Genomic DNA, 15,965 nt, shown 5'->3' with positions numbered 1-15,965 from the left:
AAAGGCTCAGGGAAGCTGCATGCCTCGGCCCTCACTTCCGGTTCTTGTTGCCCTGCAGAGTGGGCACATGCCTGCCGTACGTGTCTGGGATGTGGCCGAGCAGAGCCAGGTGGCGGAGCTGCAGGAGCATAAGTACGGGGTGGCTTGTGTGGCCTTCTCCCCCAGTGCCAAGTACATCGTCTCCGTGGGCTACCAGCATGACATGATTGTCAACGTCTGGGCCTGGAAGGTGAGTGGACTGGCTGGGCTGGCCTGACAGTCTCATGGTGGGCGGTCACGGGCCAGTTGGGGAGCCAGGACACAGCTGATGGGAGCCCCTTCCCGCCCCCTGCTGATCTCAGTCTTGTTCTAGAAAAGAGCCTGAAGCACAGAAAAGCAACTGTGTAGCCAAGTGTGCTGGTAAAAAGGGGCTAGTTTTATGTCTCTGGGGGGGCCTCCCAAGGAAATGAATCTCTTTGACTTCTCCAGAAAGAAATTCTTCTCTCTCCCTTCTTTTTCTGACCAAAAAATCTTGGAAAGGAACATTTTTAAAAGTACACAGCCTATCCAACCCTTCCGCTGTCCTCTGAACCTCCTCCTTAGCCCCAAGGGGCAGAATTTAGATTCTTCCTCTGGCTTTCCCTCCAGAAAAACATTGTGGTGGCCTCCAACAAGGTGTCCAGTCGGGTGACAGCGGTGTCCTTCTCGGAAGATTGCAGCTACTTCGTCACTGCAGGCAACCGGCACATCAAATTCTGGTACCTCGATGACAGTAAGACCTCAAAGGTGAGCCGATGCGGCCAGAAGTAGCCCCAGGGCCAGAGCCTGCTCCGCCCTCCCCAGGAGACCCTGTTCCACATGGGCCCCCCTCCACTCACTCAGCAGCCGTACAGAAGTTCTGGGTGAGCCAGATGCTATCTGGGCTGAGGGAGCGTCTCAAAGAGCAAGCCGGGGGGGGGGCTTGCTCCTTTTCCTACCTCCCCTCAGGGCCTCATGTGCCGGGACAGGCTCCAGGGTGGATGGGCGGCAAGAGTGCTGTGTCTCCACAGGTGAATGCCACTGTGCCTCTGCTGGGTCGCTCAGGGCTGCTGGGGGAGCTGCGCAACAACCTGTTCACCGACGTGGCCTGTGGCCGAGGGAAGAAGGCTGACAGCACCTTCTGCATCACGTCCTCAGGGTTGCTGTGCGAGTTCAGCGACAGGAGGCTTTTGGATAAGTGGGTGGAGCTGAGAGTAAGCACCTCCGACCATGGGTCCATGGGTCAGGGCTGGCCGCCCAGGGGTCAGGTCAGGGGAGATCGGATGCCTCTGGCTCCGTAAGCAGGGGCTCAGGCCCTCAGGCGTGGAGGAGGGGACCACAGGAGAGAGGAGCTTGGGGGAGCCCCAGCATGGCCTAGTTCCAGCCCACGAAGATCTGTATAACTCCCTCCTCTCTGCTTTTTCTTCCTGCCTTTCTTTCCCCTGCTTTCCTCTTCTGCTCAGAATACAGACAGCTTCACAGTAAGTGGGGCCTAGACCCTCCTGTCTTTCTCATGCTGTTTCTTTTCCCTCTGCTGGGCTTTTCCTTACTTTGTCCTCTTGGCTGAAACCTCTTGGGCCTTAGAAGGGTCCCTGGCTCCCATCCCCCAACTGCACGTGGCTGTGGGCCTGCTGGCCACCTGCTGCTGGAGGGAGGGGCATCTCTAGCCAGCAGCTGAGGGGCTCAGGCCAGAGCAGCCTCTGCTTAGCTGCTCTCCTTTCGGCAGGCGACTATGGTGGAGGGGTTGGGCGGGGGACCCTTACTGACCCGAGCCCCTCCGCCTGCAGACCACTGTGGCCCATTGTATCTCTGTGAGCCAAGACTACATCTTCTGTGGCTGTGCCGATGGCACCGTGCGCCTGTTCAACCCCTCTAACCTGCACTTCCTCAGCACGCTGCCCCGGCCCCACGCCCTGGGGACCGACATTGCCAGTGTCACTGAGGCCAGGTGAGCTACCGAGGGTGCGGGGGCTGCCTCCGCTCAGAGCCTGCCTCTGGGCCCAGCCTTCCCTGGCTGTGTGGTATGAAGAGTGTGTCTGCCCCAGTGATTGCCAGGAACACCTCTGCAGTCCCACAGATTTGGGTTTCCTGATAATGGTGGCCACAGAGAAGACCATACACCTTAGGAAAGTGGGGAGTGTCTCAGTAAGGGGGGGTTAGGCGGGGCTTTAAGATTTGGGCTTGTAGTGGAGGATTTTAGGGATGGTTCAAGGGATTGAAGGTTTGCTCTGGTTAGATGCTGTCAGAAAGTAGGGGCAGTTGCACAGTTGGGCATCTTTATAATTTTAATCTCAAAGGTGGAAGGGAAGGTATGGGGCAAAAGCTGTAATGGATGAAGAAGCAGTAGCCAGTCACCACAGACGGGACCGGGAACGTTTGGTCATGTTTGTGGTTTGTGCTGTGCTGTGTGTTTATCTGTGTTCTCGGACACGGTTATGAGGGGTCTTGTTTTGTTACACTCCGTCACGGCCACGGAGTTCCCTTGTCAGACTGTGGTGTTTCGTGACGTGGGTTGTGTTCCTTAAGAGAACTCGATGGTCCAACAGCGTGTGCCAGGTCAGCTCCCCACTGACAACTATGAGGCGCTGCTTTTTCCTTTCTCAGGCAGCTCCCCCCTGCAGGTCTGAAGAGGCTCACTCTGCTGCTTCCTTTGTGGTTTGGCTTTGGTTTTCATTCTTTCCAGTCCTTCATTTCATCAGCTCCCCACTCACTCTTTGCCCTGTCCTCTTCCCCACAGTCGCCTCTTCTCTGGAGTGGCCAATGCCAAGTATCCAGACACCATTGCTTTGACCTTTGATCCTACGAATCAGTGGCTGTCTTGTGTATACAACGACCACAGCATTTATGTTTGGGATGTGAGGGACCCCAAGAAAGTAGGCAAGGTGTACTCGGCTCTGTATCATTCCTCCTGCGTCTGGAGTGTGGAGGTATGTGGGCTGGGCTGGCCTGGGATGGACCATGTTTGCTGGGATACCATTGTGAGGTGGGAAGTGGGAATCCCTGAGTATAAAGTTATACTCCTGCTGCCTCCTTGTTTCTTTGGCAACATCCCTGTGTATCCCCATATCTTCAGATGGGTCCCAAGGACTGAGCTTAAATTTTAGTGCTTCTAAAGCTCGGGCTTCTTCCCTTGTACCCTTGTCTGACCTTAGCTTTGCTTCATCCTGCGCTGGGTGATCTTGGACAAGTTACTGAACTTGGCTGAACCGCAGTTTCCTGAGCTGTAAATCGAGGCACCTGTTTAATCTTGTCCTGAGAACTAAATGAAACGATATAAATGGGAGACATGGAAGAGGGCCTGGAACGTAGTAGGAGCTCGTTAAGGTGTTTGCCCTTAGCCATTACAGAGAGTATCCAGTAGCGACAGCTTGCTTCCTATGTGACAAACATGGCGCTAAGGTCTTCCAACGTTCTGTCTTTAAATCTCATTCCCGTCCATCTCCTCAGGCAGGGAAAGGACTGCCCCCTAACTGGAGATCTGACTCTGTTCCCTCTGCCTCTCAGGTCTACCCTGAAGTGAAGGACAGTAACCAGGCCTGCCTGCCCCCAAGTTCCTTTATCACCTGTTCCTCGGACAATACCATCCGGCTGTGGAACACAGAGAGCTCCGGGGTGCATGGGTCCACTCTGCACAGAAACATCCTCAGCAATGTGAGCCCCGAGGCCATAGGGCACCTGCTCCCTGCTCAGTGCCCCCCCACAGCCTTCACACCTCCCTCTCAGGATCTGGGTCCCCAGATTTGGATCTTCCGGCTTAGATTCGGCTGGGCTCCTTGAGCCAGGGGTTTATCTTGTCCAGCATTCATCTCCCCTTGCAGCTGTATGGGGTCAGGCCTGCCTTACCCACCTCTCCTCCTGACCTGCTCCACTAGGACCTCATTAAGATCATCTATGTGGATGGAAACACTCAGGCCCTGCTGGACACGGAGCTGCCCGGAGGAGACAAGGCTGATGGGTCCCTGATGGACCCCCGTGTGGGCATCCGCTCTGTGTGTATCAGCCCCAATGGACAGCATCTAGCCTCTGGGGACCGTGTAGGCACCCTTAGGTAATGCCAGGCCGGGAGTGGTACCAATAGCCTCCTGCAGTGCAGGCTTTGGTGTGGGGGGGTAGGTCCCAAAGGACAGAGCTTGAGAAAAATGTGTGCAAAAAGATTGGGGAACAAGGTGTCTATATACAAGGGGAAAGGTAGTAAATTGACAAGGAAGAAACCCAGCAGAAACCATCCTTCAAGTGATTAAGCTTACCATCCTCATAACAGCATCACGAAGCCTGTGATAGGATGCACTAAGAAGCTACAGAGAGTGGTTTCGGTGGTCTTCTGGCCAAAAATGCGTAAATTCAGTCTGATTGTGGGAAAACAGCCCACAGACTCAAATTGAGGTAAAGAGGACAAGAGTAATGAGTACTCTTCTAAAGAGTACAGGGGAGTAAAGGCATCAGGGTCATGAAAGATAAGGAAAGACTGAAGTACTGTCACCGACTACAGGAGACTAAGGAGAAGTAACAACTAAGTACAATTTGGACTCTTGCGAGGATCCTGGATCCAGAAAAAAAGATATTGTGGGAAAGCTGGTGAAATGAAACTAAAATCTTGAATTAGCAGTATTGTACCAATGTAGATTTCCCGGTTCTGGTATTCGATTTGTCGTTAACACGGGAAATCGCTGTACTCATTGCCACTTTTCTCTAAGCCTCAAAGTTCAAAAATAAATAAAAATTTGATTTTAGAAACAGGCCCTGGGGGGAAGATATAGCAGAGAATGGAGGGTGAGTCTTTCCTCCTGTAGTCTGGCAGTGACCTCCTCCCTCTCCTCTTTGCAGGGTGCATGAGCTGCAGTCCCTGAGCGAGATGCTGAAGGTGGAGGCCCATGACTCAGAGATCCTCTGCCTGGAGTACTCTAAGCCGGACACGGGTATAGAGCTCCATTCCTGCTCCGTGGTTCACTGACTTAGGGTTACGGGGCTCGGTTCCTGCGGGCCTTCCGCCGGGCCCAGATAGGGGCCTGCTGTGGGCACGCACGGGCTGATGGAGTTCTTTGAACCCCAGGTCTGAAGCTGCTGGCATCAGCGAGCCGGGACCGGCTCATCCACGTCCTAGATGCTGGCCGCGAGTATAGCCTGCAGCAGACGTTGGACGAGCACTCCTCCTCCATCACCGCCGTCAAGTTTGCAGGTGGGGGCAGGGCAGTTGGGACACATCTTAACCACCTACCACCAACATCCTCCACCCCCACCCCGACTGCCACCAGCCTCCCGGCTCGGTGAGAGGGGTGTGCCCCTCACAGGGGCATGTTGGACAGCTGCTGGGAGGCTTGGGGCCTCACTGGAAGGCAGATGGAGTGTAGACTCTATGTCTAGGGGACCCTGAGCCAACCAGTTGGCTGGAGATGGAGAGTACGGAAAGCTTAGGTTTGGAGGGAAGGATCCTGATTTAATCGGTCGTCTGGGTCGTGTAGAGAGCTTGGTAGTGGGCCAGTAGAGGAAGGGCTGGCCCCTTGTGGTGAGAGCAGTGGGAATAGCAAGGCTCCCATCTTCCGTAGCCAGCGACGGGCAAGTCCGCATGATCAGCTGTGGAGCAGACAAGAGCATTTACTTCCGCACAGCACAGAAGGTGAGGGTCTGGGGCTTCCTGGACTGGGGTGGGGGTGGGGGGCTCCTACCCTGCCCCCTGCTGAGGTTGTAAGAGGTGAAGGGTGGTAAAAGCGGGGCTTTCTGGGCCTGGTGGGGCCATGCGCTCTACCCCTGCAGTCTGGAGACGGAGTCCAGTTTACACGGACACACCACGTGGTACGGAAGACGACCCTCTATGACATGGATGTGGAGCCCAGCTGGAAGTACACGGCCATCGGCTGCCAGGACCGAAATATTCGGTGGGCATGTCCTTTTCAAATCGTCTGATAGCATTCCTTCAAGCCCGGGGGCAGGGAGTCAGCTCTTGGCAGCTCTCTCCCTACTTCTATCTTTTTGTCCAGGGCCTTGTGCCCCCTTGAGCCTAGAGAATGAGCACTTCACTGTACCAAGGAGGCAGGAGTTGGTGTTGGGGCGTGGCTCCCAGTGAGGACATGGCTGGGACCGAATGCTGGGGGACCCTGCCACCCGGGTGTGCTTGATCACGGCCTCCTCCTCATGTGAACAAGACTATCTTTCTTTCTTTCTTTCTTTCTTTCTTTCTTTCTTTCTTTCTTTCTTTCTTTCTTTTTTTTTTTTAAGATTTTATTTATTTATTTGACAGAGACAAGTAGACAGAGAGGCAGGCAGAGAGAGTCGGGGGGAAGCAGGCTCCCCGCTAAGCAGAGAGCCCAGTGCAGGGCTTGATCCCAGGACCCTAGGATCATGATCTGAGCCGAAGGCAGAGGCTTTAACCCACTGAGCCACCCAGGCACCCCAAGAGCATGTTTCTTTACAGGATCTTTAACATCAGCAGTGGGAAGCAGAAGAAGCTGTTTAAAGGGTCACAGGGTGAGGACGGCACTCTGATTAAGGTAAGGCCTTGCCCAGGAGGATGGACCCTAGGCCACAGAAAGGGAAGCACTGGGGTACAAGGTGGAAAGGGACTGGCGTCTCCCTTGTCCTCTGCCAGCTGTGTGTCCCGCTCCTCAGGTGCAGACAGACCCCTCAGGGATCTACATTGCCACCAGCTGTTCTGACAAGAACCTCTCCATTTTTGACTTCTCCTCAGGCGAGTGCGTGGCCACCATGTTCGGCCACTCAGGTGAGCGTTGCCCCAGTACTCTACTGCTGGAACTTTACTCTTTCTTCCTTTAGTTTCTCAGGACCTCGCAGAGCTGCCTGCCCCTCGCTTCCAATTGTTGGGGCAGAAGCTTGGCCAGGACTTTAGGGTGGCTCACAGGCCGTATTCTTTGTTCCTCACAGAGATTGTCACTGGAATGAAGTTTAGTAATGACTGCAAACATCTCATCTCAGTGTCAGGGGACAGGTGAGTAGGAGCCGGCTTCCCTGAGACACAGAATTTTCCTCTGTGACACACACACACATTACCTACCCCTTCCTCTCTCTTTATATGAGGGATGTCTCTGGGAAGTAGGGCTGAGCAGGGGTATTTCTTGGTTGGGCCTGATGTGGCACTAGAGGTTGGCTTTGGCCCTCCTGCCAGCCCATGGAGAAGGGGAACTGGTGTCTTACCTTACCTCTTCCTCACCCAACTCTGGCTCTACTCAGCTGTATATTTGTATGGCGCCTGAGCTCTGAGATGACCATCAGCATGAGGCAGCGTCTGGCTGAGCTGCGCCAGCGTCAACGAGGGGTCAAGCAGCAAGGGCCGTCTTCTCCCCAGAGGGCTGCAGGACCCAACCGGTGAGAACAGAGTGTGGATGCGGGCTAGAGGTGGGTAGGCATCTGGACTGCTCGCTGTTTCAGTGCTCCTCCCTTTATGCTCTGGACCTGCCTTTCACCTGTACCTCCTGACTCTTGGGTCCCCCAACACCTGTTTCATACCTGAAGACCCATGAACACTGGCCTCTTTCTGCACTGAATCTCCTCTTCCTGTGACCTTCCTTGTCTTGGACTCAGGCACGAGGCCCCATCGATGCTGTCTCCTGGACCAGCTCTGTCATCAGACAGTGACAAGGAGGGAGAAGATGAGGGCACTGAAGAAGAGGAGCTTCCAGCTCTGCCCATCCTTGCCAAGGGTACCAAGAAGGAGCCAGGTATGTGGAAGTCTGGAGGAGGGGGAGACAGGCAGCAGTTGGCACAGTGGCTAGATGTGCCCTTTCTGGGACTGGAGATGAGAGCAGGGTGAGCTGAGGAGGCCAGAGCATCACTATGGCCACACAGCGGGGTGAGCTGGTGCGGGGCTGGGGCTCTGGGTGGGTGGGCAGGAGACACTCTCTCTGACTGCCTGTCTCTGTCTAGCCTCAGTGCCTGGCCCGGCCCTTCCCCGAAGCCTGTCCCATTGGGAGATGAGTCGGGTGAGTCACCATCATTAAAAATGCCCTTCCAAGGTTCCCAGGGGTGGAGGGAGGTGAAGGCAGAGCTCTCCGAACCTGTGCTGTACCCCTTGTGTCCCAGGAAGGGCCTCGTGGGAGAGTTTGAGCAGCTCGGCTGATCCCAGGTTGGGGGTGGTGAAGCCCACGGGTCTCCTTCCTGCACGCCAGGATGGGTGGCCTGCAAGGTCTAGTCACCACTAGAAGAAGTGCTGTAGTAGTTCAGCTTCCTGGGGGCCGGCGGGGAAGTGTAAAGAACGAACAGGTTGAGGTGGGCAGTAGACAAGGGTTGTCTGAGCCAAAGAGGTAGAGCTGAAGTTCAAGGGGTGCCTGGGTAGCCCAGTTGGTTACACGTCTGACTCTTGGTTTCAGCTTAGGTCATGATCTCAGTGTGATGGGATTGAGCCTTGCCCCATGTGGGGCCCCTCTTAGGGTTCCATGCTCAGAGGACAATTTGCTTGTCCCTCTTCTTTCTCTTCTGCACTCCCCTTGTGTCCGTGTGCCTGTGTGCAGTAGCTCGCTCTCTCTAGTAAATAAATAATGTTTAAAAAAAAAGAATGTAAGCTCAAGAACCTTAAAGGTTCAAAGAGTAGGCATCTGGAGGAACTGTAGCTCTGAAGACTGCAGGTTAGGAGGTAAGCGCAGAACTTCCAGAGCAGTTAGTTAGAGGGACCGGGTGGTAAGAGGACCAGTAACTGGGCTGCTACTTCAGGGCAGCCAGAAGGAAGGTCAAGGCTTTCTGAGCCATCCCCAAGGCAGCCGCACCCTCACTTGTGCCGTGTCAAGACTTCAGATGGCAGCGCCGTCACTGTCAGTAGCAGCTCCCTAGAATGCTGGTGGCGTGGTGCCTTCAGGGCCTTCTGACCAGGCCAGGGGCTCAGGTCTGGACTATTGGGTTTGTCCTTGGTGTTCTGAATGGACCTCAGAGTAAGGGACTTTTTAGAGATGACCAGCTCCGAGGTGTCCGTGAGACCAGGTGAAGGCTGAGACTAGAAGGTCTCAGACAGGATGTAGAGTGAAGCTAAGAGCATGAACTCTGGAGCCAGACCACTCGAGTTGTAAACATCAGGCAGGCCTCTGTCCACAGGACTCGATAAGTCATTCAAAACTATAATTCAAAACCTGTAATTTATAGATGGGGATAATTTATAAAATGGGGATAATTAATTTATAAAAATGGGGATAATGATAATACCTACTTTCTAGGGTTGCTGTGGGGATTAAGGGAGTGGGTACATGTACATAAAACGCATGGCACACAATGAGTGATATCTGAGTGTTTGCTAATACTGCTGTCTGGTGGTTGTGACCCCCTCCCCAATCCCTGCCTCACACCAGGCGCAGGAGACGGCGGAATTCCTGGCCCCAGCCCCTGCAGCCAACCAAGGACCCAGGAGAAGGAGCCGCTGGGCCCAGCCAGGTGTGGAGCTGAGTGTCCGCTCCATGCTGGACCTGCGGCAGCTAGAGACGCTGGCCCCGAGCCCTCGCGGTGCTAGCCAAGACTTGCTGGCCATGACCCCGTCCTGCCTTGGCAAGCATGGTCAGCAGGCTCCTGAGACCTCACGTGCTAGCCAGGTGAGCCAGCTTTCTCCCAGCAACCTAGAGATCGCCAAGCAGCCTTAACCAGCCTTATGCCAACAGCTGGGGCCTGAGCACTGGGCCAGCTGGCCTGCCCTGCCCCTGTGACACATGGGTAACTGGGACTGCAGAGGGTCAAGCTGGCTAAGCGGTATGGTCTGGGAACTGGGGTGGTACCCTTTGCCCTGGGCCAGGTTTCTTAAAGGGCTCATGATATCAAGTGGTAACTGGAGGTTGGCAGTCTAGAGTATGACAGAATATAGTCTTTCCAGAAACTCAAGAACATTAGATGTTCTCCTCAGAGCTGGACTACTCAGCATCATCCCAGAACTGACGCCTACCAGATCCTTGCCCACTTCCCCCTCTTTTCCCAGACCCTCTCTCACACCAGCAACCTCAGTAATGCTCCTTTGTGTATTCCCAGAACGAAAAGCCCCCTCGGCCTCAGGCTTCCCAGCCCTGTTCCTGTCCCCACATTATTCGGTTGTTGTCCCAAGAGGAAGGGGTCTTTGCCCAAGATCTGGAGGCTGCACCCATCGAAGATGGTATTGTCTACCCGGAGCCGAGTGACAGCCCCACCCTGGATACCAGGCAAGGGTCCTTCCCTCACCAGACCTCAGGGGCCATGCTGTCTTCCTTTCCCAGGCTTCCCTTCCCTTTAGTTAGGGGAGGGCTGGCCCAGGTTCCTTGGGGCTTGCCCGCCCCCTTGCCCCTGCCTCATCCCCAGCCCCACTCACAGGTCGGGGAGACAGAAGCCAGGTGTCCTGGTGGGGCCACTCACCCCTACTGACTGCCTCTTGCTTCCCCGGCTGGCCTTCCTGAAAGTGAGTTCCAGGTGCAGGCACCAGTCCGAGGGACCCTGGGAAGAGTATATCCAGGCAGCAGAGGCCCTGAGAAGCACAGTCCTGACAGCGCCTGCTCTGTAGATGATACTAGCAGCCGCCTCTCCAGCCCTGAGCACCCCAACGGAGGTGAGACTGCAGCTCCGAGGGAAGCCCATGGGCCGAGGCCGCCGTGGAGGCTCCGGCGAGGGGTGGGTGCAGCGTGCTGCTTCTCTCTCCCCACATCCAGACTCGGAGAGCACGGAGCCCCTGAGTGTGGATGGCATTTCCTCAGACCTTGAAGAGCCCGCCGAGGGTGATGAGGAAGAGGAGGAAGAAGAGGGAGGCACTGGCTCCTATGGGCTGCAGGAAGGCAGTCCCCATACCCCAGACCAGGAGCAGTTTCTCAAACAGCACTTTGAGACTCTGGCCCATGGGGCTGCTCCAGGTGTGGTCAGAGGGCCCGTATGTGGTCATGGCCGTCTGCCCTCCTTCCCTCCTTGCCTGGCAGAGAGGGAGGGGCCATGGGCAGGCCGTGCCCTGGGGTTACCTTTGAGGGGAGGTAGAATCGGGGTGAGGGCAGGCTTCAGTTCATGATTTCTGTCACCTTGGTAGGGGCCCCAGTCCGGGTACCAGAGAGGACAGAGTCTCGGAGCATCTCTTCACGATTCCTGTTGCAAGTACAGACGGCCCCGCTCAGGTACCTCTCCCCACAGCAGCTTTCACTCTCTGACTAGGAGCTGTGGCTCACTAGACCTCCTAGTGCTCCCCAGAGGGCTTGTCCCGCCCCCAGGTGAGGCTTCTCCCTCCAAGGGTGCCGACTTCTGTCTTCCCACATCAAACAGCATTGCATACTCCCATGTTTGGGGACCACTGGCCTACTGGCTTCATGCCTGCCCTTCCTACCCAGAGCTTCTGGTGCTGTGAGAGCTTCTCCCCATCTTGGCAGGGAGGACTCCTAAACCTTTGGGCCTTCCTCCCCATTTCCTCCCTGTAGGGAACCGTCTCCATCCTCCTCAAGCCTGGCGCTGACAGCGAGAGCAGCCCAGATGCTGGCAGCTTCAGGGGACTCCCTGAGAGGCAGTGGAGCCAGCCCTCCAGGAGCGCCCCCGGAGGCACAGCCCTCCCCTGGAAACGCCAGCCCCCAGCAGCCAGTCCCTGTGCTTTTGCCTCGACGCCGCCTCAACCCTGACAGCAGCTGGGCTCCCAAGAAAGTGGCTGCAGCCAGTACCTTAGGTGGACTCCAGAAGGCCCAGTCTGTGCAGAGTCTGGTGCTGCAGGGTGAGGAGCCTGAGGGGCTCAAGTCCAGGGAGCGGGGAGTGTGGCGTGCATGCACATGCTAGAGGAAGGTGGGCTGATTCAACCCTGATGTGCCCCTGTGCTTGCCACTGGGTGTCCCTTAGTGGGTGTATGCAGGGCACAGCAACTCCTAGGGAGCTGTGAGCCTTAACGCCTGGGAAGCCTTCCTCACCACCTGACCTGTGTCTCTGTCTTCTCTGCAGATGAGGCCACTCCACCAGGCCCATTGCTCTCACGGGAGACCAATGCCCAGGAGGGCCTGTGCTCCCTGCCGCATGCTGATGGTTGTCCGTCTCGGCCTCAGTCCTACCAGAACCCCACCACCAGTGCCATGGCCAAGATTTCCCGCAGCGTGTCTGTTGGGGAGAATTTGGGCCTGGCGGCCGAACCTCAGGCTCCTGCTCCCATTCGAGTCTCACCGCTCAGCAAGCTAGCCTTGCCCAGCCGGGCTCACCTGGTCCTGGACATCCCAAAGCCACTGCCTGACCGTCCTACCCTGGCCACGTTCTCACCTGTTACCAAGGGCAGGGCCCCTGGTGAGGCAGAACAGCCTGGCTCCCCAATGGGCCTCACAAAGGCTCACAACACATCCGAGCGGCGGGCCTGTTTGGGGGAGGGTGGCCCTCCCAAGCCTAGGACAGAGTGCCCAGCTCCGCCTAGGCCCAACAGCCCCTGTGCCCAGCAGCTGCCGGTCAGCAGCCTCCTCCGAGGCCCTGAGGACTTGCAGCTCCCACCCCTCGAGAAGACCCCCAGCCCCGTGGAATGCACCAGGCCAGGGGCAGCCCTGAGCCAGGACTCAGGTGTGCACAGCTCCCCAGCTCTCATCTCCTGCCCCATCCTCTTTCTCCTATCTCTGTTGTCTGCTCTCTGGCTCCATCCCATTTCTGTGCGTACAGCCTCTGGCGTTTTCGTCCTGTCTCTGCTCCTGTCTTGGTCTGTAAGTCACACCCCAATGGTGAGACACTCCTGTTAATCTTCATGACCTCCTTGTGACTTACTTGCCCCTCACCACCTTCTAGCTGCTTGTGCTGGGGCTGGCCCTCCCCCCAGGACCTTGTTTTCTGTGTGGTATTGGGGGCTGGCAGTGTTGGGAAGGAAGGAGGCGAGACAAAGGAAAGCAGAGGGGGTGTGTGCTCCTGTGGTAGGCCTCTCCTGCTTTCAGGGCCTCTGGGACGGGGGAGGCCTGAAAGGGCAGCTTCACTGGGCCTCATTGAGTTGTATGTGTCCCCCCACCCCCCAGAACCGGTAGTGAGCCTGGAGGAGTGCGAACAGCTTGTGGCAGAGCTCCAGGGCAATGTGCGCCAGGCTGTGCGTCTCTACCACTTGGTACGTGCTGGGCACCCATCGTGGGGGAGGTAGCACATCAGCAGTGCCAGCTGAGTATCCGGAACAAGGAACAACCATGAGGCTCTTCCACTGACGGGTGGGCAGGGCAAGCAAGAACATCCCGGGCAGAGTAGGCGAGGGGCTTAGAGGCCAGACCAGGCCTCTTGATTGAGCACCTACTGATCCTCTCTGTCAGGAGACTTCCTCAGACTGGATGGGGGGGGTGTTGTGGAGAGACCCTATGGCCTAGTTTGCCTGGTTTGTTCTAGGACCATCCCAGTTTATGCCTGTTGTTCCCGTGTAATTATCAACAGTAGCACTTTGCCCACCCTAGACACAGTGGACAGTCCAGGAGGGCCTTCTCTGGGGGCAGGCTAGGCCCAGGTGGGCCCCTCCCTTTATATATCCACTGACAGGACGTCCGTCCACTGTCCCTCTGACTCCCTTTTTGGGTCTTGCTGCAGGTGGCTGGCTGCAAGACACCCTCAGCGGAGCAAAGTCGCATCACCCAGCTCCTCAGAAGCACCTTCTCTTCAGTGCGGCAGGAGCTCGAGGCCCTGGCCGGGGCAGTTTTGTGCAGCCCAGGCGGGAGCCCTGGGGCCGTGGGGGCTGAGCAGACACAGGCCCTCCTAGAGCAATACTCAGAGCTGCTGCTTCGGGCAGTGGAGCGGCGCATGGAACGCAGACTCTAGTTCCAGAATCCCGTTCCAAGTGAAAGCCCCCCTGTTCCAGACTGTAGCCCCTGATCCACTCTCTAAAACCTGGAGGGGATGCTTGGAGTGGATAGCAGGGATCAGTGCTCAGAGGGGAAGCAGCTTTCCCAGCCACTCCTCATGGGGCCCTTGTATTTATTAATTTATTTCCCTGACTGTTGCCTCACTTTCTTGGAACTCCTGCCTCCACAGCCCCTTCAGTGGCTCACGCAGGGTATAGGTCTTGGATCTTCGTCATCTTGGTGCTGTGAGGAGTCGGAGGGCAGCCTGCCCCATCTGGGGGAAATTGGGAAGGGCTGGCCCTCTCTTCTTAGAAGCCATTTGAAATTACTGCAGGGATCAGCTCCCTGGGGGGGAGCACACACAGGGTATTAGGTGGGGTGGAAGTGAGAGGCGTGTGGTATCAGTGCCCTTCAACCAACAGCAGGAGCTTCACCTCTACCTCCACTTCCCCTCCCACACCAGCTGCACTCACCTGGCTGCCAGACCTGGGGCTGTTTTCCCCAGTTCCTGGCAGTTCCCAAAGGCAAAACCCTCTAGCCCTCCAGGCATTCCCAGCCATCAGGAGGCCGGAGTTGGTATCAAGGCCTGAGCCCCCCACATTCCACTCCCATTGCCCCCTCTAAGAGAGCCCTAGCATTCTCTCTCTCCCTCTGCTCCCCTTTCTCTCCTAGCCAGAACTTGTGGAGACAGCTGTGGGATGTTGCTGCAGGACAGTAAAGCCCTCTGCTGGGCAGACATAGAGCCCTGGCCTCCTTTTCCCAGCCCCTTGGTCTTCCCTGTCTTCCCAACCCTGATCCCCAGCAGGCTGCTAGACCCAGAGGCCACCTTTTCCTTGCATCATGAGTGATGCCGGTGTTAGAACTTCCCTCATGGTTTACAGGGCACCAGCCCACCTTCTAAGGCCCTTGGCCACAGACGAAGACGGAGTCTAGAGACACACACACACACACACACACACACACACACACACAGTTGAGTGTTCATTGCTAGAGTACTTGGCTGGCTGACGTGTGCCTGGTTTCCCTTCATATGCTACTCCTGCTTTACCACCCTGGCTCATGTGGAACCATTAGGGAGCACGAAAAGGACTGGGACACACTAACCCGAATTCTGGATTTTTGGTGTCCACAACCTAGCCAGAATGAGATGGCTCATAGGTTTCTGGTTTGGGTGGAAGAAGCCTCCTCAAAGCCAGTGCTGGGCACCCAGGACTCCCTGGGGACTGGAAGTTGAGGGGAGGCAGAGGCACCTGGGACTGCAGAAGGGGCCACACTGGAGACACACTGGAAAGGTAGGTGGAATGGGTAAGTGCTAGAGGGGAGGGGGTAGGTTAGAATCAGAAGGGCAGCTGTTAGGAGTGAGGGGAAGGATATAGGGCACAGCAGGCAGGTAGACTAGGACCAAGTAGTGAGGCTGTTGTTGAGTTGGGGTGAAGAACACGTGTCTCTGGGCCCTACTGCTTCCCTCTGCCTTATGTATGTCCGGGTAGCTTTCCTGAAGATTCAGGTCAGGAAAACCTATGCTCCCATGGAAAGGCCATGGGGTCCTGCTGGTTCTCTAGACAGAAACTTAGAAAGAAACTGGTTTCCGTAGAGTGCTCAGCTCCTGTTTGCCTCAGCCGGAGTGCACCAGAACAAATGAAGCCTATCCCCCCACCCCCAACCTTCCTAGTACCACCACCTGCACAGCCAAAGTGCAGAGAACCCCAGCGGGGCTGCAGCTGCCCTGTGGGGTTTAGAAGTCTACTCCACTCCCCCTACCGGCACACTAGCCACAGCCCAGACCAAATAGGGCTCAGGCCTGGCCCTCTGGCCTGGGTTCCTCTCGATCCTCAATCAGCCAGCCAGCCCCTCGCTTGAGGGAACTAACTACACTCCCGCTAAGGTTTGTGAGAAGGTGGCCGCCCTTTCCCTACCCCGAGCCGAGTGTCGGATGGGAGAGAGGGTCTTGCGGTCGGCCGTCGCCCGTCCCCTTCTGCATGTCTGAGGCCACCGGCAACTGCCGCCCCCCGCCCCCGCCCCGACCAGATTTGCCCTGACCCAGTTTTGAAACACCCACCCCCTTATTTATAACTTTTATATTTTGTCCAGACTGTGGCTCTTCCCTCTTCCCCAGGTCTCACGGGGGCAGGGGCTGTTTTTAACTCGTCCGTTTGTACTGATGTATGAACTCGTCAATAAACACAATCATTTGTTAACTCTAGGATGCCAGCGAATGGGTCAGGCGGGAGAAGGCGCGGCTTTTCACAGGCGGTGATGTTAGCCGAATCCGGGCGCGGGGGA

The 15,965-nt window shown here is 56.4% G+C and overlaps 1 protein-coding gene across 4 annotated transcripts in view; it reads left to right on the top strand.

Annotated features, from left to right (window-relative positions):
* MAPKBP1 (mitogen-activated protein kinase binding protein 1) overlaps positions 1-15,885 on the top strand; it is a 52,344-nt gene extending 36,459 nt beyond the window's left edge. For 2 of the 4 annotated variants that reach the window (XM_082735542.1, XM_082735543.1), the window contains exons 6-32: positions 59-229; positions 628-765; positions 1,029-1,211; positions 1,461-1,478; positions 1,785-1,945; positions 2,735-2,924; positions 3,502-3,648; positions 3,870-4,045; positions 4,822-4,913; positions 5,048-5,173; positions 5,541-5,611; positions 5,749-5,870; positions 6,407-6,482; positions 6,601-6,712; positions 6,874-6,937; positions 7,180-7,314; positions 7,531-7,667; positions 7,873-7,928; positions 9,282-9,518; positions 9,946-10,112; positions 10,347-10,492; positions 10,593-10,790; positions 10,958-11,042; positions 11,340-11,623; positions 11,845-12,441; positions 12,882-12,967; positions 13,432-15,885. In XM_082735542.1, the coding sequence (XP_082591668.1) occupies positions 59-229; positions 628-765; positions 1,029-1,211; positions 1,461-1,478; positions 1,785-1,945; positions 2,735-2,924; positions 3,502-3,648; positions 3,870-4,045; positions 4,822-4,913; positions 5,048-5,173; positions 5,541-5,611; positions 5,749-5,870; positions 6,407-6,482; positions 6,601-6,712; positions 6,874-6,937; positions 7,180-7,314; positions 7,531-7,667; positions 7,873-7,928; positions 9,282-9,518; positions 9,946-10,112; positions 10,347-10,492; positions 10,593-10,790; positions 10,958-11,042; positions 11,340-11,623; positions 11,845-12,441; positions 12,882-12,967; positions 13,432-13,659 (4,203 nt within the window). In that variant the 3' untranslated portion in view covers positions 13,660-15,885. The remainder of the gene's footprint in view (positions 1-58; positions 230-627; positions 766-1,028; positions 1,212-1,460; positions 1,479-1,784; positions 1,946-2,734; positions 2,925-3,501; positions 3,649-3,869; positions 4,046-4,821; positions 4,914-5,047; positions 5,174-5,540; positions 5,612-5,748; positions 5,871-6,406; positions 6,483-6,600; positions 6,713-6,873; positions 6,938-7,179; positions 7,315-7,530; positions 7,668-7,872; positions 7,929-9,281; positions 9,519-9,945; positions 10,113-10,346; positions 10,493-10,592; positions 10,791-10,957; positions 11,043-11,339; positions 11,624-11,844; positions 12,442-12,881; positions 12,968-13,431) is intronic. The other 2 variants (XM_082735545.1, XM_082735544.1) reach the window with 1 other exon arrangement.
* The last annotated feature ends 80 nt before the right edge of the window (positions 15,886-15,965 follow it).

The sequence above is a fragment of the Mustela nivalis genome, assembly GCF_964662115.1.
Source record: "Mustela nivalis genome assembly, chromosome: 6".
Classification (NCBI taxonomy): domain Eukaryota; kingdom Metazoa; phylum Chordata; class Mammalia; order Carnivora; family Mustelidae; genus Mustela; species Mustela nivalis.
This window is presented reverse-complemented; position numbering and strand designations above follow the sequence as displayed.